Genomic DNA, 24,483 nt, shown 5'->3' with positions numbered 1-24,483 from the left:
CATTAAGGGAAAGGGAAGAGAGAGTATGAATCATAAGAATACTCCACACACTTTTCTGATTCAAGCAGAAAAGATAGTAAATAAAGACCGAGAAGAAGCCTAACAGGTTATGAGGACTAAAATCAAAACCACCACCAGAGACAAAACCCTACAACTCCCATTCTCTTGAGGCTTTAGGGATCACTTCTTTCTTAGTACTCCATACCAAGGTGTCAACTTCTTTTCTGTTTAAATTATTTAATACAGTAAGAACCCACTCCCTTCGTCTCTTGAGACAGAAGGTCAGAAGATTTATCAGAGGCTCAGGTGTTGCATCTTTCACATTTTCTCACCTTCACAGAAGAGTGCTGATGTTCAGCCTGCAGTTAATTTCACACAGATCTCACCTAACACCTACTAGCTCAGTTTAGGCATTGTCTATGCAGACAGCAGTGGTAATAGCAAACACCTGAATTTTAGAGGGGGTAGGGATAAAATATCAGACTCAAATCATTGCTCTGGACGAAGTAGTGCATGAAGCAACCAGAATATGCCATTTTCTGAATGAAAGCCTGGGCTGACAAGCTATTATCTGGTCTAAAGCAACACATACACTCTTTCATTGCAATCATAAAAGTGTCCAAAATCAAACTTCTACTTAGTTGGCATTTCCCCATGAAAATCATCAGTTGCAATCCCTTAAAAGTTAAAAAACTCCTCATGAAATAAAAAAAAATAACACACTGCAACTGGGCTGTGAAAAATCCTGACAAAGCCTATTATCCATCTGAACATCACACTGGTAATTGCTGAAGCCCCCTCCCATGGGAACCACACAGGTGAAATTGCTTCCCAATAAAAGTGTAATGTCTTCTTCGGTAGTTTTATTTTTTTTGTGAAAGATTCTCATTAGAGATTACATGAGCAAAGGCAAGAGAATTAAAAAATCATGTATCTTGGGTTATACCATATCAGGTGTAACAATGAAGTGTAACACAGAACAAACTAATTTGTTGCCTCTTTCCCCTTGGCACAGACCGAAAATAAAAACTGGAACTTTGTTCTGTGCAAAGTAAGGGTACTGTGCTAAATCTTGATCGCTTACATACCATCCACAATAGGAAGTAAATAGAATTTTATGAAGATCTGTACAGCAGCTCCCAGGATATAATTAGATAATACTTTTCCAGAGCCATAATAAAGAGGAGGAAATTTTGTGTTTTCTTCGGTTGGTGTGGTGCTACCTGTTAATTACAAACAGCCAAGGAAGCAGAAGATGCTCTCTGGAACACATCCAAGGGACACAGATTAGGCTGGTGGCATCATGGATGCACCCTCCAAAGGCAAGGCCTCCAGAGGGGATTTTCAAGTGGTCTGTCTACAAGTTTACAAGTCAGTCATCCCAGATGGGAACATGTAGGTATTTCTTACAAACTTTCTCTCAAGTTTCTCTCAGGGATTTCTTTCTCCCTCATGAAACAGACAAACAACATCATCAACACCCAAACAAAAACCCAAAATTGCCCAACCAAAAAATAAAAAGAGTTGATAAAAGGACTTCAGGGTCTTCTAACATATTTTGGATGTAACTTTACAATCCTGAGGCAGAGAAACAGGATATTTCTGCAAGTAATAGAGGAAGTTCTGAAAAAGTGCCAGAGTACAAACTGCTAGAGGCAGCCAAAGTGGTAAGTCTCCCACTGAGCTCAATATTGGAGAGTGAAATCTACTCCCATTACACATTATTCCTATGACCCAGGTAACTTCTAGGTTTAAAAAACAACAGACAAACCCAAACCACTCAAACTTTTCAAATTAACTCTGAGACAGCTTCACAGGCTGCTTTGTAGTAACCTAAAGAGACAGCTGCAAAATCCTCCTTACCAAAATTCAGGCTTAAAGCTTTTGCAATCAATATGATTCTGGTTTGATCTGTCTGAACAAAAGCAGGAAGCCAGAGAACAGCCGACCACACACTAGATAAAAACACATTTGTGTGGGCGATGAAGGAATACTCACGCAGTGCGTACAGGGAGAGGACTATTCCAGCCAGGCAAAATCCCTCGAAAAACCTGAGTGTGCTGAACATGGTCACATTCACTGAGAGTGCCACAGTCAGTCCAAATATCAAAATGAATATGACAGAGAAGAGCAGTACAGGCCGTCGACCAACCCTAAAAATAAGGAAGTATGGAGAAACAGTGTTAAAATCCAGGATGGACATAATGCTGGATCATTAAAAACTGGAAAAGAGGAACAAGTCAGGCAATCCCTTCCAAATACTGCTACCCATTTTTAATGTTTGTTCCATTCTTCTCTTTTCTTCTTACAAAATCCAGATTTCTCTGCCAGCTTTGCATTGACAAGTTCATCTCAGAAGGGATTAAGCAGAGACAGCACATTACATTGGTGCTTGATTTAACCAGCATTTTCAAAACAACAAAGATTAAAAAGGAAGCATCTAGGAACTACTGTAAGACCATAAACAAGTCCCTTGGAGATGAAAATCAACTCAGAGCTTTCTGTAGTAGCACAGGAGGATATATGGCATTATATGCTGCATGGCAGAGGTCTCCTCTTCCCAAGAGACATGTACTTTTCAGTCTCATCTACAAGAGGAGCCAGCTCAGGAAACTACTTTTCTTGGTCTCATTTGAGAAGAAGCCTAACAAACATGGACTGAGCACAAAACAGGGCTCAGGTCACTTCACTGAGCCTTAGAGAGTTGATAACAACAGGAAAATTGTGAGCTCCAAGTCAAGCCCTCCACCTTGTATCCCCATAGCAGTTGGAGAGACCCACAGAACCAGCCTGACTGGAGGGTAAGGTGAGGAATAAACCACTTCAAAAATCATTACAGACAGCAGGGGCAGAGGACTTGCAGTTCTCCTTTGCAGATGCAACCTGCAGTTGCATGTATTGGTACAGTGCTGACGAGGAAGAAGAGTTATGCTACCACTGAATGTGGGGGCAGCTGCTGCAGAGTTTGGCTCTTTCACATCCAAGGAACACAAGATTTTTAACATCTCTTATTCATATGTTTAGTGTTTATATTTCCCCTTTCTCTCCCCTCTTTCTGTGCAAGGAGAATGTTATGAAGCACCAAAGCACACGGCTATTTTTAAGCAAGAATTGGATCATTATATGGAGATTTCCAAAATTTTTCAACTTGTCAACTCCCACAAGTTTTCCAGTGGAACTGAGGATCCCTTTTAGTCAGCTCCATATGCCATTTTCACAAAGAATACATGAACTTGCTTTTCGTAGGCAGCTTTCACAGACCCATTCAAAGCAGACTGTCAGCTGCAAGCCAGCCATCAGGTTGAATGTCAGCACAATAAAGAGCATTTAAATCTCACAACTTAGTCCAGTTTCACATGCTGTAACATTTCTATTTAATTATTTCAGCAGATTGTCACCAGCAAGTTATAAAATTCATTATACATATGCATTCACAATTAGAACTTTGGATTTTACAGTACTTAAAATAAAATAGAGAGTGAAGGGCTGAAAGAGACATCATTATAATTTTTTACATTTTTGGGAACTGGATGAGTGCACCAGGCTTTTCAGTCACACCTAAGAAAGTGCTGTCATGGCTCCTTGCATGAAAACAGGTTTATTATTATTTTCAGCTGTAGTATCACCTGTGAGGCCCCTCAAAGATTTAACTCATTGGCATTAGCCATTCAAAACTTTTAAAACAGAACCAACATGCAAGCTGAAAGAAAGCAAAGTCAAAGCAGGCTGCTCTCCATCAGAATACAAGCACAGCCCACTGGAAGATGAGCTGCAGTGGGGCCGAGGGTGGGAACTCAGCATCACTGACTGTGATGCACAACACACTGGGACACACTGGACACAGGGGCAGCAGCTGCTGTCTGTGCTTCAGATTTTGCATTTGTGGAACACAGCACTTGGGTAGGGAGGGGAAATACCTCATGTAAAACCTTGAATACAGAAAAGACAAAAAATAGCCTATGAACTTTGTGTTATCAGCTATCTGCAGAGACTTTTGCAGCCCCATTTTTGTTATGCCAAGCTGTAATTCATACCAATTAGTATTTGTGGAAGTGTTTTGCAGATGAAAGGCATTATGCAAACACTCAGAATTAGGAACTTAATTCTCATCACAAGCCTGACCTGCCATTCCCCGATGTTGATTGAAAAAGACCTCATGCTTAGCATACTTCAGTTCCCTTCCTCCCACCCTCTGTACTCAAGGTTATCCATCATTAGGACACAGAATTTCTTCTACTGTTATACAAGTTACACAAATGAATGGTTGCTGCTAATAAAAAAATCAGAAAATCCAAGAGCCTCCTGAGACTGTATAAACCAACTGAGGCCAGATAAGCCCTCTGGTTAGAGGCATTTCCTCACAAACACAAGACCAGTCATCTTCTTCACCAAGGCATGCAGTACACTTAGAAAAACACAGCTCCAGGGCAGCTATCAGCCATATATTTGGTGATCCAGTAGCATTTTGACAGGATGGTGTCTTAAAGCATAAAAAAAAAAAAAAAGGCTTTTATATGCAGGCAGAATTATCTGTCTAACAGTACATGGAAATGCTTGTGAGAAATTACACCATACACAATTTCCCTGGTAAAACTGCCCCAGGATGCTATCTGCTGCTATCCAAACTGTTCCAGAGAGAGATTACTGTATCACGAAAGTCTCAGCCTACACTGCATGCTGTTATCTAGATCAAATGCTAAATGCTGCCTGCACAGGTAAATAACCAGGCATACAAGCAACCCCAGGCTTTTGAAGAATCTGCAGCCCCCACATGGTAGGATAAACAAATACATCGAGAAGATATTCCTAATGTCAGGGTTGCACCGCAGAGGGAGAGTGAATGGGCTGAGGACAGGACCTGCTCTTCCCACACTCCTACGCATGTACCGTGCCACCCTGAGATAACCAAACTTTGCCCTCACAGCTGCTCTTCCCATGCCATTCTTTGCTCTCTTGCTTTTGGGACTGCAACTGACTCAAAGGTTCCAAAAAGCATTAGAGCAGGTGCAAAGCAGGGGCACTACAGAGCAATGACAAGTACAGACCTACAGTCTTGGCTCTACATGAACACCATGCCCACTTGCTCTAGGAAAAAACTTTCCACATAAACCTCAGTAGGCTCTGTGCAGAGCAGGCAGAATTGCCAGCAGCACACTCTGCCTGTGGAACAAGTAACTTATTCAGGCACTGGACACAGCTGAGCATGTTTGCAGACCTTCCTCCTATAGATTTTCCACACAGAGCTGTCCCAGTGTGCACACCTACTGTGTTTTGAACATGGAGCACTCAGTTTACTTAGCAAATTGCCTTAATACACTCCATAGAGTGAGCCTGTGCCTCATCCAGCTTTAAAAGCTTCTTTCAAAGATGAAAAGCACAACCTCTAATGGGACAAAAACCCCAAAGCATCTTCTAATTATCTGAACTGGAGAGTAGTATATAAGTGAAATGAAAACAGATTTTGAATTTTTATAAAACTTCTGATACATTACTCTGTTTAATCTCCCTGGCTCTTGCTTAGGACTGACATCCTTTTACCTTTATTCTCTCTTTCTACCAGGTACAATCTGTACAACCCATTTGTATCCATCCCTTTACACAAGCCCACACCTTAGTAGAAATTCAAGCAGTGATTAAATAGCAAAGTAAATTCCATTTAGGTCTTCTTTTACCAGCCCCAAGTGCTACTGCTGAATGGTGAAAACCCTATTGAGCACATGAGTCCTGCTGTGTCAGGTGCATCAGCTGGCCATGTGGACCAAACAGGAGTATGAGGACCATCTTCAGCAGCAGCTAACCACGACCATTCTAGTCATCCACAAAAGGGTCACTGTTCCTTCCAGCCACCAAGTCACCCTTTTTCTCCTTTGCACACAGCTGGGAACCAATTCTCCTAAATTCAGTAGACATTTCTAGATAGTTGAGAATCAGAGTAATTTTATGCTGCATTAGCTCAGCTAAGCAGCTTGCAGAGGGGTCCAACAAGCTCATGTGGCAGCACAAAGTACACACTGGGGATAGAAATGGATGGAAGCGCAGGATGCTCCTTTTGGTGGCAGAGAGCTATTAAATCCACTTACTGCAGTTCTCTCTCAAAGCCAGTGCCTTAGGCCACAAGTTGTTCACTTATTTGTGGCTTATTTGTCAATTATAGCAGCACTTTCCTAACTTGGTAATAAGTCTGCTTTCTCCACACTGATTCCATTTTAGGAAAGCCAAGCAAGATTCCTCATTCATTTCCTCTCTATATTTTCTATGGGTTATTAGAGCCCCATTTTACTGTGGTATTTTAATAAAATTCAACTGTCTTTCATGCATGTTCCCTACTTCACTGAAACGTCACAATTTGTCTCTTGCCCAAAAATTTTCAGTGACTATTCAGGAATTAAGATAAAATTTTTGCTAGGAATGCTTGATCCAAATTACTGCAGAGCTGCAGGGGGCCTTTTGTCTCCCAACTGACTGTCGAGTTGCTGATGTTTTATAAGATTTCCCTAATAGGCAACTCTTCTTCTTTTCCTGTTTTAATGAATGGCAAAAGAGTTAACTTGGGGCCATTAAAAGCAGCAACACTGGCAAATGTGCTGGAAGGCACTGAAGTGACTGGGACAGCATTGCAGAGCTATTGTTTTAGGTGCTCCAAGTTTCCACTGAAATCACTTGAGTCATCCATGTAATATTTCCCCCCTCTTCTGCACTATAAGACCGTCTTTTTAAATTAAAGCTGAACCCTCGGCATCAAGGGTTCATCAAGTGGGATATCCAATAACGTTTCAACTGTCTCAATTCAAGGAATTGTGATCATCTCTTTTTAAATTTAATACCCCAATACTATCAGCACATAACTCAGCCAATCCTTAACACTACATCACGACATTTGCCTAACGAGAACTTTAAAAAAAGAACAATTAAAAGGTTTGCAAAAAACAGCCTTCAACTCAGCAAAAGGTACTGTGTAAGCACAGGGATGACATTACATTAGTCATGTATTCAGTGAAATCAATGCCGCTTCAAATTTCTTTCGCTCCTCTCGTTTGGTTAAGAAAATGAAAACCAATCCTAAATTAAAGGCTTCACTCGCATAATTAGAAAATACTTAATTCTATACTAGCTTTACAGCTGCAGTAAATTGTGTCAGTGGGAAACGAGTATGCCAAATATCAAATAGTTTGTGCTACTTAGCTTGATATAAATTACTCAGGTCCAATTAACCTGTTAATTACACTGTTTGTCCATCAGGATTTTTTCAGAACCTTAGAAATCATTATGCAGAGGTTCCTAATGAATACAAAGTAGAAGACAATCAAAACAGTATTTAATACTGTTATTTATTTAGAGTTGCACTGCAATACAAGGTTTTTCACTTACCAGTCGGCTATACATCCTGTTATCAAGTGGCCGAAGATTAATCCTACAAGCAGGGAGAATTTAGCAATGTGGACTTTCCAGGCAGAATCACAAACAAGATCCCACTGGAAGAAAAGAAGAGACAGATAAATGGAAATAAATTAATATCTCAGATGTGTTTAAACATACTAATACGGTGTAGAGTTTCTTTCAAAGGTCAATCCTGGCACAGGAGTAAGGAAATGGAGGAAAGCTTTCTCCCTCAAGTCAAATCCCAGAACCCAAGAAGAAAAACAAAGACTCATTTACCTCAGTGAGCTTAATCAGATCCTTAATTATAAGATGATAATACCCAACACTTAGAGGTCCCCCTCTCCAGGCCACAGGAGGTTAGCCTAAGGGGAAATCTCCCTCAGGCAGTACCACTGCTGCTGCTGGAGCCTCTCACCACCCCAGCCCCAGACACCCATTACCAGAGCCCCGAGAAGCTCACCAGCAGCAAGCCCAACAATTTAAGAGCAAGTGCTCCAATTAATGTCCTCAGGGATGCCTGGAAACCCGGGGAAAAGCAGCTCCTTTGCCACAGACCCTGAATGACCATTTGCTCCGGGCTCTCACAGCGTCAAGACGCTTTCGCTTTCAGAAAAGCATCTTGATTTCCCTAGGTGGTAGAAGAGAGATGAAGACTGAATAAAGGCACAGCTTGTCAGGACAATGGAGCCAGACAGAGCAGCTGGAAGCCCCAGTACAACTTCTTGGGACAGCAGCCCCACAGGGACTTTTCACAGCTCAGAGACCGGACAGGATCTGAACCTCCACAATAAAGCTATGCTAATACTGAAATTAACCTTTCTGTCCAAAGAAAGGGGAAATGGACTACTTCAGGCAACCTGTCACTAGGGCACTGCCTCATTCCCACGACAAAGATAAGAACAACAAGGTTTCTAGTGAAGCTTCCTTAAACTCCAAGCAGTTTTCCTCTGAGGCAGAGGAAACCAGAAGAACCAGACTGCATTCCTGGCTTTAGCCCAACATCCTCATTGCCCTCAGACATGTAACATAACCTTTCTTATGTGTAAAGTGAGGATAGTTACTATTATACCCTTGAATAAATGTAAGAGGATATATTTGCCCGTGGTTTGTGAAGTGTTCAAATATTGATGGTAATGGCAGCCACACATTTTTCATGACAAGTAAGTACAGCTAGCTATACTTATCTCAGATACTCCAGAATTAAAACTTTGCAGAATAAATGGCTGTTTGTGTGTAATGTAATAGTAGCAGCCCTTCTGACACCAGTAACTGAAGTTTCATAGCCAAAAGCACAAAGTATGCAATTTATTTTTAAATGTCAGATGCAACTTCAAAAAAAACAAACTTCCCTCAAAAGAGTTCAGCTAGGTGCACTGCACTTTTAAGCATTTCCATGGCACACAGCCCTTCCACAAACAAGGCAAGACAGCCCTCTGGTCCAACACCACAGATGTCCTCGTTACAATATACCATCTCACCAAGAGCTATAGCAATTATGTGGCTGAAAGAAATGTGCCAGCACTCAGGCATTTTGTTTAAGTTAAATGTATTTTGAGTTCCCCACTGCACTGATTTGTCAAAGTTGGGATGCATATGTCTCATCTTCCACCCTACAGACTGGAAGCACTGAAGAACCATAAATAAGTAGTATAAGCAAGGATTTTTTCCACCAAATAGCTATGAAAAATTTGCAGTGAAGAACTCAGCAAGGCACTGTAGATTGCTCTCCAAAAATGTTGGCTTTTCAGAAGCAAGTAGAGGAAATGCAATTACTAATACTAGCAATTCTAAAACCAATCTCCAGCTAGCAAACAAAAATATCTGCTCAGACAAGCTGCAAACAAAACAAAATTCAGAAGATCCATCTGAGGCAGAGGCAGGCTTTAAAATTCTCCAGATTAATTTTCACAATCCAGAAGGTGTATATGCTGCTTTAAACTGGGAAATCATTTTTGTTTGTAGACAAAAAATCAAGTTTATTAAAAATATTCTTATTTATACAAGAACATATTTAAAAATTCAAACATTCATTTTTATATTAATTGATGTCAGAGGAACAGTAGTGTCCTCCAAGTGCAAAAAGAAAAGGAGATATCCTGGTGCCTATCCATCTTCACAGTTTGCTGTTGCTAACCAATGATTGCCTGGCCCTCACGCAAGCCCCAGGCAGGGAACGGGCAGTACCAGAATACACGTAGGCAAAAGGTTGGAAGAGCCAAAATATCATGAAGAGCTGTTGTGAAACTTCAGGACAACAGATGTCAAACCCCTCTAGAACACTGGAACAGAGAGCAAGAGTTTAAAAGCAGGAGAAAAGTCAGTCTATCAGCTTGTCCTTCAGTGGTGCCCAAAACACACCCACTCCTCTCGATAAGGATTATCTGCAAGTCATCCTTTGTTTGTTTGTTTTTGAGGCTATTGTCCAACTCCCCAGCTGCTCTGAAAATAAAAACATGTATTTCCTTGCAAGCCCTGCATCTGGCTCTTTCCTGCCCTCTGTTAAGCACTCACTGCAGGCCAGGAGAAATCAGAGCTGATCCCCCAAGCCGATACTGGCAGACTCTTGATGGACCAGGCAGCCCTTGACCTTCCCAAAACATCTCCCTCTGCTAAACCCTCCAAACTTGTAAATACATGAATAGTGAAATATATCAACAGCTGCTTTAACACACAATTCCAGAGAATCTGCCATGACCACAGATTACTTGCTCAGTACTAAGAGCTGAATTATATCCTGGTCTTTCCTCTGGCAGCTGTCACAAACCAGAGAGAGGTCAACATGAAGCAGTTACCCAAAATAAATTTGGCAGGACAGTGGTAGGTGCCACCAGGGCATTCAACTTGCAAAGCAAGATGAGAACAAGGAGAGAAGAAGAAAAATGGATGCTGGAGTCAAAAGCAGCCTCAGGTAAAGATGACATTAATAGGACAAAATGCATATTTAATAGCGAGCGTATCATCCCCACATGCCTTAACACAGCAGCAGAGCAAACCAGGAAAGCTTTGTCATGCTGAAAGCATAGAGATTTTGCCAGAGATCTGTGTTCCCCCTTCCCCAGGGAAAAGGCTCAGCTTTGAAGTGCTAGAAATAAAGCAGGAACCTTTTCATGACATCAGTGCTGCCTCTCCCCTTACATACAACTGGGCTCAGCAGAGCAGAACAGAGCTGATGTGTTCCCACATGGCACAGCTGTGCCCAGAGCCACAGCAGGTCCTGCTCCAAGCACCAGTAGTCTCATCCTGCAAAGATGACACTCAGATTTGCTCCAAGGAGAAAGGAGTGACAAGCTCTCATGGCCCTGCAAAACAAAACACTTGTGGAGGCAGAGCTGATGACAGTTCAAGAGGCACTCCAAGTAAATCTGCACTGGGAGATTGTTTTGGCTGAAGACTGGACAGTAATCCTCTACCACTTCTCGCAAAGGGTAGGTTAATCTGTTACAAGCAGGGAAACCATTAAATCCTGTAACTGCTCTGGCTGAATCCCCTGGTATCCCACTAGGGAATTGACAGTGCTGAGCCTGACAAGGGAATGCTTCTAAACTTTCCCTGGGATTTCTCTGTGTGCCCCTGCGTTTCTTATGTGTTTTTGTCCTCCATCCATCCTCCCAATACAAGAAAGAGATCACATAAAGTGACCTGCTAAACAAGAATAACTGTATTTTATGCCAAAACAGAAATAACTATATTTAAAATACACAGGTGGAAAAGGAACAAAAAAGAGAAAAAGCTAGTTTTTCATAGCAGTGCAGCAACATAGAGAATTTGCAAGCTATGCAGCTGTGCAATATATTGCAAGTGTTTTTTTCACATTGTGACAGGGTATTTTGGCCACAGCTGAAGGAGTCACACCTTCAGGAGCCTAATGTTTAACTGGTATCAGTGAGTCACCACCCATACTGTGACTCACTATAATTCATTGCAAGATTGAGTACTCTTTAAAGCATTGGATGCTTGGGAAGACACCTGGCAAAAAAGTAACACACCCCAATAGTAACCATCATGTAACTTCCTTACAAGGGGTGAAAATATGGAGAGGGCTCACGTGGTGCATCAGTATTTGCACTGCTATAAGTTATAAAAGTAAAGTCTGCTGCATGTTTGTAGCTACAAACACGAGATGTCTGAACTAAGGGCTCTTGTCTCAAAAGCCCTTATGCTCCAGTGACCATAATGCTGTCTGTGGTACGTAAGCATGCTCAATACCCACTGCTAAGAGATAAGATGCCTGTTGAGGATTTGGCTGGTTCTACCTTCACCACCATATCATGAGACATGCAAGGCAGACCCCTCTGTCCTAAAAGGGAGCAATGAGAAAACAGGAGAGATTCTCTGCTACAACACTAACCCAGAGTCTGGTACAAAAAGCCCACAAGAGGAGAAGGGACACACACCCCCTGCTTCCCACACTGTGGGCTCACATCTGCTTCCAATGCTCAGTGCCCAGATTGCCACTGAAAGAAAGCATCCCTTTCCCGAAACAGTCTGCATTGGATTGTAGCTCTGCTGGGACTGCTCTCTGCAGTGGTTTCAGAGATAAGAGACCAGAGGATCACCAGAGCTGCTGCCTTGGAAGGCCCTAAGCCAGGCATGAAGCTGCAGCCTTGGTCCTTGATGCTTCACATGCCACCTATGACTGCCCAGTCCCTTGAGTGAAGGTCCCACCTGGGGAGCCCTGACCTCTACATACCACGTATGCCACAGCAGCATCTAACCCTGCCTGGGGAAAAGCCACCAGCTTGCCTGCTCATTAGAAAACAATTTTAGGACCAATAAATGAAAATAAGAATTGATTCTTCATCACTGAGGTATGCTGGATCTCATCTTCCTTTATTCCTCCCCTTCCTGTTCTATCTTTTTATAACTAAACCTGTCAGTTTACCCACACATAACTAGAATGCATCATCTATACAAACACCTTATCCAGTGAGACTTTAAATTTATGATGCCTTCATATTATCTTAGTGGTTTTTTTCCTAAAAAAAAATGCCAACAACCTGAACCAAAGTTATTTTAAAGAAGAATAAAATAATAAAAAAAATTACAGTTCTGTTTCTCATACAATATACACAAAAAAAGGCAGAACAGTCTCCAGGCACTTATTCCTGGAGGAAAAGCTCCAAGTCAGCAAACCAAGCACTATTAAGAAAACCCCAAAACAAATAGGAAAGCAAAGCAGTCAGTAGTTCTAATACAATATGCCTACCAGTAATTCCTTTTCACAGAACTGAATAATCTGAGTAGTACTCATCATTACAGCCACAGGACACCACTGTACCAAGATTTCCCTCTAGACTGCTAAAGGACATAATTTCTCTCCTCCCTTTCTCAGCCCCCAGCAAAAAAATGACACTCTGGCAACGTTTAATCTTTAAGAAAGTGCATGAGATCCAGAAAGTGATGTGATGCTCAACTCTACAGAAAACAAGTGTGCAGTACAACCACACAAGGGAGACTGGAGAAGAAGCCTCCCAGAGTGATGCTCCAGCCCAATTGCAACACTAAAAGCTGGGGGAGTTTTAGTGCCACAGGCATCTCTGTATTCCCTTCTCAGCCATGGCAACATGAGAGAATTTAAACGATTCAACCCTCAGGATTCAGAGTAAGGTTCCCTCTCCTTTGAGATCACAGCTGGGCAAAGTACTCCCAATCTGTAATTGAGGTGTCAATGAAGTGTTCTTGAGAACATGTGGCATTTTTGTGACCATCAGTACAATCAGCTGAGTGGAAATATCAAGATCACATTTGAAAATAAGAACATTAAGTAAAAAACTCATAGAATTAACCCTGTAAGACTTGAGAAGAAGGTATAAAAATTAATAATTTTATCTTTTTTTTCCCAACCACATTCAGAACCAAACCTCTCCAAAGGACACCTTTCCTTATGTTTTTAATCAGACACAAATGGACTGGAAACCAGAAGAGTCATTAAAAACACAACACACAAGTAAAACAACAAACCAGCTATTGAGAGATTGTGTTGTTTGTTTTCTTTGAACAGCCACTCAAATAAGCCTACACCACACCTACACTGGAATGCCTCAACCCAACACACAGTCAACACCTGACTTTCAAGCTACTTCCTCTGTATGATGCTAGACCTGTAAAAGCCAAGTACATCTAACATTGTTCAGCTTTATCATAAGTGGATGTTTTTGCTGAAATCTTTGACCAGCACCTTAGCACTTAGAACCTCAATACTTCAAAACAAAATTTTTACTGAGCAAGTACACTGGCATTTTGAGAGGTTTATAATCATCCAGATTTGCAAGAACTTTTACTCAGGTGTCAAGAGAAATACTGCTGGTACCACAGTATGACCTTTAGCTCAACATCTGCCTTCTTCCCACTTCTAATAAACCTGAGGTCTTTATCCCCATACACTGGAGCTTTCTAACTCAACAGATGCGAGGTCTTGTTTGGTTCAGCTTCTTATCCAATTTGTTTTTCTTACAGTGGGAACAACATTTTCTGTACTGTTCATTCTCAGAAACCAGTAAACCATTTCTGACCACAGCAGACACCTGGCAAGGATAACTGCAGCCCAGAAAAATGACTTGTCAACAGTGAACACAAGGTCATGTACACAGAAACTGTCAGGTTGTTTTAACTACGGACATGACTGACCACCTGGCCAATGCACAATTTGAAAAGTAAAGCAAAGAAACTGCTTTTGATACTACCACAAAGACAAAGGTTTTGAGAACATGGGGAGGGAGAGAAGTGGGGAGAAAAGTAGAGGGTGGCACATGAGCTGGGGGACATGTGCTTAGCTGTCTTCCAAGAAAGATATAATTAGATTGTGCAGCATAATATGAACATATGAAAACAGCTTCCATCCCCACAAAATAGTGCAGGGCTGCATAACCATGGACTTCACAAGTTTCTTCAATGGTTTCTGAAGTTTTACATAGCTAAAGTTGCTGAAATACATCTCCTTCAAAACCACAATTTTCTGATATGCTCGTCTTAGCTGTGTAATTTCTGCATTCATTTTTTAGGTGCATATTTTTTTAGTCTGGTATTTCAGCCTTAAAAATACAGCACAAAGGCTCGGTGCCACACTGATATGAACTGTATTACTATATAGTTAACTGTATAGTGAACACAGATACAGAACACAGCACTTCCTCCTGGTGTGAAAACTTTGACTCCATCATCATTATGGGAAACCTAAGGCACAGGTTCCCTCAAGCTGCTTGAAACTGGAGAGGCAGAGGCACAGTGCCTCTTATATTAATTCCCTCAGAGTAAGCAAGCTGTGCCCACTGTGCCCCACAGGGAGACTCTCTCCTCCTCGCAAGCAGTATTTGCATGGCTCCATTCCCCCCCAGGCAGCCAAAAGACCTTTCTAAAAGCCTTTCAGTCATGGCTCACCTTTAAGGGACATATCCCTAGCATGAAGAGAAGGCTCAAGCTACATTGCAGTCACAAGACAAGCTGAGAATTTCAAATATGCAAAAGGACACACATTGACTCCATTTCCGTGCCAGTAAATTAACCTGGAAAATATTTTAAATTTAGTGTTCTGCATTAAATTCTTCCTTAGTCTATGCCATAAGCAAAAAAGACCCTCCAAGCTCTCCACTGGGCACATCAAGAGAATCCCAAGATAATACAGAGTTGAAAAATTTCATCTACCGCTCAACTTCACACTTGAGTCAGGAGCAATTATCTTTTCTATTCCCAAAACTTGCTCTCATCACAGATCTGTTTCTTTTCCCCCCTGGGAGAGGGAAGAAGGAAATTCACTAAGTAAATAATAATCGCTAATACACTAACAATTAAAATACAATTTGTTAATCATATGACAATCTTCTGAATACTCAACATGATTAAATCAACTTTTGTAGCATCCACGTACCACCCACTTCTCCATCACTACTTCTTTTATTTTTAGTAGGAGTTCCCTTTATTCTGAGACATTTAGATCTTTTCCAGCCTTCACCATCCAGAGATTAGTCAACTAACTTGTTTCTCAGCTTAGTGATCTGCTTAGTTTTTCCCAACTTCATAATGTCATCTAACATCAAAGAGTTGGGAGATAAAAAAATCTTGCTTGCAGCTTTCCTGCACAGTATTCATAATACTATATTAATAATTTTCCACAGAGCAGCAGCAGGATATTTCCATACCTCTTTTACATCTCTCTGCTGCAACTAAGTAACTTCTGCATGTATTCTGACATGATTAGAAGATTTCGCCACAAAACTGGCTTTAATTTTCTATCTAGTCTTTTCTTTAAGACCTTGTAGCTGCCTAGCTGCCTCTGGTTGCATGGAAAGACCATGAGCAACCACACCCATCCCTAGGACACACTGAGAAAAGTGGCATTTGGGTACCATTCCTCAGTTTTCAGCTGACAACGACATTTATTCTGGATGAGGTGAGTGCTGCTGGGACTGACTTCGCAACCAAACTAAAAAAGTCAAACTAGCTATTGAATTTGTATTTAGAAGCGGTCTAAGCCCTGTAAATAGAAGCCACACATAAAAAACCCTGCAACATTGTAGTTAAATATTAACATTCACTATCATCTCATTATCAAAAATAAGTTAATGCTTTGTGGACTGGTATTTTTCAGGCTGCCAAAACATGCATGCACAAAATATGTTACAGGCTTGACAGGGCTGACATGGCAGAACCTTGTTTACTACCTTGTTGGGCTTTTTTAAATCCAGGGGTAAAAAAACCAACAAATGCAAGCATGGCATAAAACTCTGAAATGGAGAAGGGTGAATCGGTAGGCAAGAGAAGAAAGTCATTCCTCATGAGAAATACTTGCCACCTTAGATAAAAAGATCAGACACCTTAGCTATGACATGCAATTATTGCTGCCATGACCTTGCCCTCTCATCATTTGCAAACTACTATTGCAATGCAGACAAGAAGAAAAGGAGAGGGAAAAAACCCCAGGGTCTGGCATTAATTCAGACTTAAATAAATATTAAGGGTAGGGAAGAAGGGAGAAAAATATTCTACTTGGTTTACAAATCAGAAGGTGAAACTGCTCTTTCAAGCTTGTATTGTTCAAGCAGACAACATTTTACACAGCCCTGGAAGACACAGCAGGGAAAAGGTCTTACAGATTAATTTACAGTCCCTATCCTTAATAATACTTGCAGGGTAGACATTGCAACACCGTCTGCATGATCATGGACTTTGGCCTGAAGGCCAGGAAGAAAGCACACAGCTCCAGAGTGCTGCAGAGTAGCAGGGAGACAGTACTTGGGCCAAAATTAATTCCTCCACCACTGTCTGGAGGCAAAGAACCTTTTTTAGGGAACCAGACCACCCTGCTCTGAAAACAATGCACAAGGGTAACTATAAATCACTTGCTGCTGGAGAAGGCGAACGTACCGCCTCTCTGCATCTCACAAGCAGCATTCCTGATTCTCACAGCTTTGCTCCTGGGGGATCTAGATAGGCATTCCAGAAATGAGGATCAGGATATGTCCACTTACCCAATCTTTTGTTCTTGTTTTGCAGTGTAATGACCAGAAATTGGTGCTCTCCCAGATTATAAGAAAAAACAAAAAATGCTAACAAAGCCTTGTTCTACACACTGAACTTTCCTCCCAGCCCATCATGCCCAGAGCACATTTACCCTCTCCTCATGAGCTCGCAGGACAGGCAGGAGGTTCCACCCCAAGCATGCCAGTCACACCAAGCACAGCACTGATTCTTCTTTGTGGGAATAGCCACAAAACTATGGCACGTTCCCAGCAGGTGTGACACGGCATGGATCAGCAGGAACAGCTCAACACATGCATTAATCCCTGTTGCCTGCCAGTTTTTACAGGCTGGTGTGGGGGTAGGCTTCGCAGCACAAATACTGGGTGTGGACCACTGCAGCTCCAGAGTGCTGAGCAGTTACCAGACACTGAAATGGGGTTTTCCTGGAAACCTCTGCAACACACCCTGATGACATGGATTGAAAGGCTGTTGAAACTCCTTTCTCCCTCCTTCAGGTTCCTTCTTTCCCTTTTGACTTTAACAGGGAATTCAGAAAGCACACAAGTCACCTGCTGTCAGCTGGTAAAAAAACCAAAAATAAATTACATTATGAGAGCTAAATGCATGTTTGAGTAGAGGTGATCAAAACCTGAGAGAAGCTGTTTTGATGGAATTTGGTGCAAGAACTGAACACTCAGCACTGCTGCAAAGCTGCAGCATATTCCTACAACAGGCTACTCTGATCTTCTACACATTGTCTGCAGCAAACCCCAGTCCTTTGTTCCGTAGTGAGATCTCAGCCTAATTAATTCCACAGTTACTTGTGGGTAAGGCAGCGCCAGCCTGGCTGCGCTGAAGAAGAACGGGAAGAGGAAGGAATATGAAAGGCAGGGAGTGAGTAGCTGTCCTGAGCAGGGATGCTAGGCAGGCAGGAACAAATAGACTGACAGAGAAAGCAAAAGATGAGGTGCACAAAAGAACTGTATCTCTTTCAGCATTTTCTAAATTTAGCAGTTCTCTAGAAATGATTCGTTAAGATTTAATTAAAGACTTTTCATCATTAATATGGCCAAAGTTTTGAAGTTCAAGAAAATCATAAATCTTGTGCTAGTCCAGATGTTGTTTCATTAAGAAATGAACCCCTGAAGTTTGGCTGTCCTGTAAGCCTCATCTCAACATTACCATCAGAACTGGCTCCAAATTACATGCTTTCCTGAGTGCCAGTTCCTTTCTTTGACAAGTGCTTTAAAAAAACCACGAGGTCACCTTTTATAAAGGCAGTCTTGTAGCCAGGCTAAGAAGAGCTAAAACTGTTAGTGAATTCCAGAAATTTGGGGTTAGACTGCCTGCACAGCTGGTAAACATTCACCACAGCCACCAATTTCTGTCACAACATGGGCAGGGTCAGTATATTTAAATTATATGACAGAGATACAGGATGTATTAGGGAGTGGAAACAAAAACAAACAGAACCCCAAGCATTTCAAACATCACGTCCATCCAGGAGGTTTAAAAAAAAAAAAAAAAAAAATTAGGGAGTGGAAACAAAAACAAACAGAACCCCAAGCATTTCAAACATCACGTCCATCCAGGAGGTTTAAAAAAAAAAAAAAAAAGGCAGTTGTTTGACATATATACAAAAAATGACTGAGAATGTCTTAAAGATATTTCAATACAGAATTGCCTTCCTGAAGGATCATTGCTAGCTCTAGAAATGCTACAAACTATTTATGGTAAGCTGAAATCAGATTCCTGTAACTGAGATGCTTTATCTTAAGGGTCATAATAAACATGAACTGCATGCACGTTTCCTGTAGTGAAAAAGAATCCATGCCAGACAAAAACCCAAAACTACCTGAGTTATAACATCAGTATCAGTCTTAATCCAGTCTCTGTTTTCTAGACCAACTGCTTTTAAAGGCTTTGGCCAGTACAAAACACCCCCAAATAAGTAAAATCAATTATAGGCTCACTAAACAAGAAGCATTATGATGTCAGACTTGGTTATTTCAAATATCAGATTATTTGCTGTTTACAGGCAGAGGACACTTCTTCACACGGGAAGTTGCAGGTGCTGTTCCCAAAACAGCCATCCCCTTCCTTGATACCAGTCAGCCAGAAACTCGCCCTGCTCTTTCGGGGTGTTGCTCAATGGCACCCTGATAATCAGGAGACTCCGTCACCGCACTCAGCGTGTGCAAGCAAGCACCAGGGCAGCTGCAGCAGGACAAGCCAACGGCTCCCCTTTGCCTCCTCTTTAACAAAAAGATTTGTCAAGGCTGTGAAGGCTCAGAGCAGTAACCACTGACTCTTTATCAGCTGTCCTGCAGAGGGAAGCAGGAAAAAAAACGTACTTTGGGATCTCTGGCATAGCTGAGGAAGCCATGGAATAAAATAGTAGTACACTTTGCAATGACCTGGCAGTACTTCTGGATACCTCTGACCATAGGGACTTGTTCAGCACCCATTAGAGGCTGAGAGTCATTCCAAAGCCTTGGCTGAAAGAAATTTAGAATAAACTTTCTGCCCATTGCAAGTCTCTGCCTTGCAGGTCCCTACACCCCCTTCAATCTGGTCAGGGGAAACAAAATGATGTAGGAGTTTCAATATTGCCAATTCTGACCCAAGTACCTCAGTGGGTACAATAATTCAAGGTTTTCATTGATTTGGGACTAGGTAGAAGCCAGTCAGCCAGAAACTAACACTGACAAGACAAATCCTGTCAGTTGCAGGGAAAAAAAAGAAGCATCAGCATTTCTAAAGTCTCTTTGCAGAGACCAGCCAACTGGAGAATATGCAGAAACAAATGAGATTACGGGCACAAATGGGAGGAGATAAGGGTGACACAGTTCTTATTTTGGGAAGGACCTTGTCAGAGCGATCCCTTCAGAGTAATTAATAACTATACTCTGAAGGTCCATTTAAAATGCACACCTATCCTCTACCCCAAGAAATATTATTCTGCAAGCTGTGCCAAATCCATCATCACTATTATCACAAAGAAATTTGTTTGTTTCATCATTTCTGGATACTTGCAGATACCAGCAATAATCCCACAAGACAATACCACAGACTAAAGCACATGTTACTACACAGAACAATTTAACTTCAATTAACCCAGTAGAACACCCAGGAAAAGAAGAAAAGATTTATTTTAAGAGGAAGTTTTCTATCAAGTTAACAAGCTGAATCAGATGAAGGTATGCCAAGAAAAGTGCCAGAACTGCAATAAAAGCAAGGAGATGGAAGACCAGTTAATCACAGACATCTCCCCTTGCAGGAGCAAAGAGTACCAGTCACAGACCAAACCAATTTGAGTTCAGCCAGCCTTGCCCCTGGACCATTTGGCTCTTCTGACTTCAGCTCCCCTTTTTTTGGCAGGGACAATTTGCTAAGGGCTCAGCCAAATTGGCATGAGAATGTTTGAACCAGTGGCAAATAGGTAAAGTGATTGCCATGTTACTTTGGAAAGAAGATGACTCAACCCAAATCAAGTGGGAAGTTGAGAGCCAAGCAAACAGCATTGCAGGAAAACAAGGCATCTGGAGCATAAAAGCAGTCACAACAGGAATTCCCTTGTGACTAGACATGAAATATTATTACATAATTGCTCCAAGTGATTAAAATGCAGCCTTCAACTAACCACTTACCTCCCCAACCCCAAGAGGTGGAACGATCTGGAACATCGCAAGTGTACACAGAGGGATGCTGTGCCATCAACCTCTGCAATTTAATCAAGCCCAGTCCTTGCCCATCACCAGCTTTTGGCCTCCATTATACAAATCAGCATGCAGAACAGCAAACAACACCGCCACTTAATACAATCAAACACAGAGGATGGGTCATCCTAGTAACAGAGTGAAAAAACCAACAACCATCAATACTGTAACTAAGAGCTTCCATGAAAACATTGATAACAGCTGGCTTTGTAGGTAGTCAGAAGGTGCAGGCACTAAAGAAGTCAGTAAGGGAGTTAGAAAAGTCCCTGCTGAGCACACACTCCAGCTTCCTGCTAAACTTCATGGCTACGTACACTTAGTTGTCATTATGTTGCTCACTGTGTTAATGCTAATAATTTGCCTGAAGCACCAGTTTGCAAATGGCTAAAAGGAGATCTCAAGTTCCCCCACAGAAAGAAAATTAAAACAGTGTTTCTCAACATCCTTCCTTTGGACACTGGTGAGATGATACATGGACCATTAAAAAGACTTTTTTTTAAACTAGCCATTTGCCTAAGGGCTGGTTTGGGGTGTACCTCTCAAAAAATACACGTGCACTCTGTTTATAACACTATGGTGATGTTGATGTTGAGATAAAGAATAGATGAAAATTTTCAAAGAATCATTTAGCGGTAAAAAGGCCTTGCAAGTGGATTGTGCTAAGGGAAGATATTTATGTACAAACCAAGCTAAAGACCAAGATTTATGTGCCAAGTCAGGACATTAGCTCAGAAGGGTGATTTAACACGGCCACTGGAATCCCTGTGGTTAAATTATGCATCTGACCTCTTCACTACATGTATTTCAGCAGTGTTAAATAATAAGCACTATGTCCTTTACTACCATTTCCAGTTCTAATGACTGGCAGCACTATAAAAAGCACCGTTCCCAGTGACTCAGTCAAGCAGGTCAGGGTAATGACAGCGTCTAACACGGCAATGCCCATCTGCAAGAAAGGTGCAAGGCCAGCCCTGGCTCCAGCAAACACTCAGAAGTGGGGCTAAACAAAGCACCAAGCAGGGCTGGAAATAGCAAGACCTCCACTCTGTCAATCCCAAGCATGACACAGGCTGGGAGAAAATGGGCACCAGGGAAGGGACAGCTGAGAAAGCCTGCACAGGGATACAGCATCTGATGAAGGGTGTACCATCAGGAGAGAGGCTATGGAGACAGTGGAACCTAGCACAGTTTAAGGACAGCTATCCTGCCCCTGAGGAATGGGGGGAACAGTGATGTCTCATATGCACGTACACCAAATATGCTTTGTGCTAAATAACCAGAATTGTTTCATTGTTTCTGAATACAAAACAATGATGGAGCATCCAGCAGCTATTAGCTCAGACCACTGAAAGTAAGCACAAGAGGATTTACTTGCCAAACAAAAGTACATTTTTTATTAATATACTTTTGGCTCTCTTTATGATATTTCAATATAACCCCTGGCTACTACACAGATGAGCATATATTAGACTAAGATTTAATAAAACTCTATTTAGAAAGATGAGAACATTGCATAATACATTACAGAAATAAATGTATTTTTGAGGAGAGTAAAGGGTGATCTGAACATCCAGTCTCTTGAATTCATCCAGAGCAGCTCTTTCTCACAAAGGACAGTGAGATGCATGTAAGAGGAATCAGCAGTTACAAGAATTGCTCCCACTGTATCAGAGCTCCTGGGGATTGATAAGAAATGAAGTCCAAATCAAGCTATGATGGTGTTCTGTCTGGGTTTTTCTTCTCTTTCTTCATTAGAGTAAAAACAGGCAGCACACCCACACAGAAAGCCAGCAAAACAAAACCAAAGCACAAACTAAGGAGGAATCCTGACCCTGAGAAAACAATCTAATTATAATTACATGGGATTACAAATCAAAGCAAAAAAGCTGCCAGATTTTTGGAAGTGAGCATACAATAAAAATAAAAACTCCACACTGGAAAAACTCATAGTCTCAAAAGATGATTATTTTTCTTTCTAATAGAAAACAAGACAGCAGGGGCCACAGATGTTTGTTTATCCCTTAAAATTGATCTGCCCTTTACCACAAGTTCTTCCAAAGAACACTTTTTTTATTATCTCTGAAGAAGCATGCAAGACAGCAAACTAACTCTCCCTTGACCTTTTGTGGCCAACTTGACGATGACCTTCAAAAGATTCGAACATTTCCAAAAAATTTTTTTGAAGTTTAGACTAAAAAAAATATTTCAAGAGAATTTTTTCATGCCAAAACTTCAGTGTTAAAGCCCCAAACATATTAATAGCTCAGTCTCTGGATATAAACAGAAGAAAACCTTCCGACCTTTTTAAATGTCTAATTTTCTTATACATTTCTGTATCACAAACCATTCAGATCCAACATGTACCTATGTTTCTCTCATGAAAGGAGTGTAGTAGCTGGGTTACCCTCCTTTTTAATCCATTCTGGGTACAAGGTATTGAGGGATTTTCTTTTTCCCTGTTGCACACTCTTTCAAGGGACACAAAGAGAAAGCGAAGTGATTTTCAATGGTTCAATATAAGTGCATGCTGGCTGACCAAAGCACAATTATGTTGTTCATCTGATTGTTGCCTCGTTTCTTTATCCCAGCTAGATAAACACAGTTAAGCTAAAACACTGTTCCCAGGCAGGAAGTAATTTTTGCTGATCTTAGGAGGGGGTCTTGAGAATAAGGGAACTACTTCCCTTGTGTAACCATTTCATTTTACATTTCCAGGAGCTCCAGCTGCCTGTTAATATCAATAAGGCCCATCTGCAGTCAGCAGGTCCGACACTATAAACAAGCAAAAGCTTTCAGGTGAAAAGGGAAGGTGATTTTTTGTTATGCACTACCCAGCAAATATGAAGAGAGAACAGTAAGTGGCACAGTCCCTTCAATAAGAATTTTCCACTTTAGTCATTACACGGGGAAGCACAAAACACAGCAGCATGCACTTTCTGCTTCTGGAGTAAAACAGCTTGTGTGAGACATTTCTTTAATTGCTCTGCCAAAACAGTTCTCAAGAGGATAAGTACAAAACCGGAAGAATTCAGAACTTTTGTCTTATTTTACTCACAACAGCCACCATTTCTTCCCAAAAACCAACCTGGTTTTTGACGTGTAGGGCTGCTTTAGCATACTTCTACAAAGATCAACTGGAGCCCTCTCTGCAACCCTTTGCCCTTACCGGCGGGGGACATGCCTACAGCATCTTTCGCACAGACACCCAGAGACAGCAGGAAAGTACCAGGAATCCGATGAGACACACACAGGATCCCGTTTCAGGACATAACTTTGCAGCTGAGTGCCCCAACCAGCGTGCGGGTACAAGTCCACAGGCTGGACACCTGGTGTGCCACCCCGGGAGGGAAAGGGCTGCGGGACTGACTTTCTCCGGGTGGGAGGCTAACCCACGGGGACTCGACTGACCCAGCCGCAGAACGCAAGGACAGATTCGTGTCGTGTCCGTGCCTTGGAAGGCGCGGGTCCATGAGGGCGGGACGGGGAGGGGGGCCGAGGGAAGTCGCCTTTCTCACCTTGCTCACGACGTTTTGGACGAGGCCGGCTCGGATGCGGTAGTGCCACTCGCGGCAGCCGCACTCGCTGGCGTTGCCCCCCGCGGGGGTGGGCAGCCCGGGCGGGGGGAAGATGCTCCCGTTGCCGCTGTGGTTGGCGTGGATCGGCGCCAGGGTCTCGCTCCAGTTGCCCTGCCCGTCCGCCTCCCGGCACCAGAAGTCGGGCTGGTCCAGGAGGAAGGAGTCCGAGAACTTGCTGAAGCCGATGACGAGCGCCGGGACCCAGGTGAGCAGCACCAGGGTCCGCTGGTACCGGCCGCCCAGCCCCCCAAGGAAGGGTAGCACCGAGCCGTCGTAGTCGAGGAGCAGCGGGCTGCAGGCGGCTGCGGGCGGCGGCACCGGCACCGCCTGGATCTCGGCCCCGGCGGCGTTGG

At 42.2% G+C, this 24,483-nt stretch overlaps 1 protein-coding gene across 1 annotated transcript in view; it reads right to left on the bottom strand.

The window, feature by feature from the left end:
- Positions 1–7,465, bottom strand: part of SLC22A23 (solute carrier family 22 member 23) — a 90,666-nt gene extending 83,201 nt beyond the window's left edge. Inside the window, exons 1-2 of the mRNA XM_033512099.1 lie at positions 7,369–7,465; positions 1,999–2,153 (exon numbers count right to left, since the gene is read on the bottom strand). Coding sequence (XP_033367990.1) covers positions 1,999–2,068 — 70 coding nt within the window. The 5' untranslated portion in view covers positions 2,069–2,153; positions 7,369–7,465. The remainder of the gene's footprint in view (positions 1–1,998; positions 2,154–7,368) is intronic.
- Positions 7,466–24,483: the final 17,018 nt, after the last annotated feature.

This window comes from Parus major, chromosome 2 (genome assembly GCF_001522545.3).
Source record: "Parus major isolate Abel chromosome 2, Parus_major1.1, whole genome shotgun sequence".
In the NCBI taxonomy this organism is placed as follows: Eukaryota; Metazoa; Chordata; class Aves; order Passeriformes; family Paridae; genus Parus; species Parus major.
Note: the sequence above shows the minus strand (reverse complement) of the source record. Positions and strands in the feature narration are given on the sequence as shown.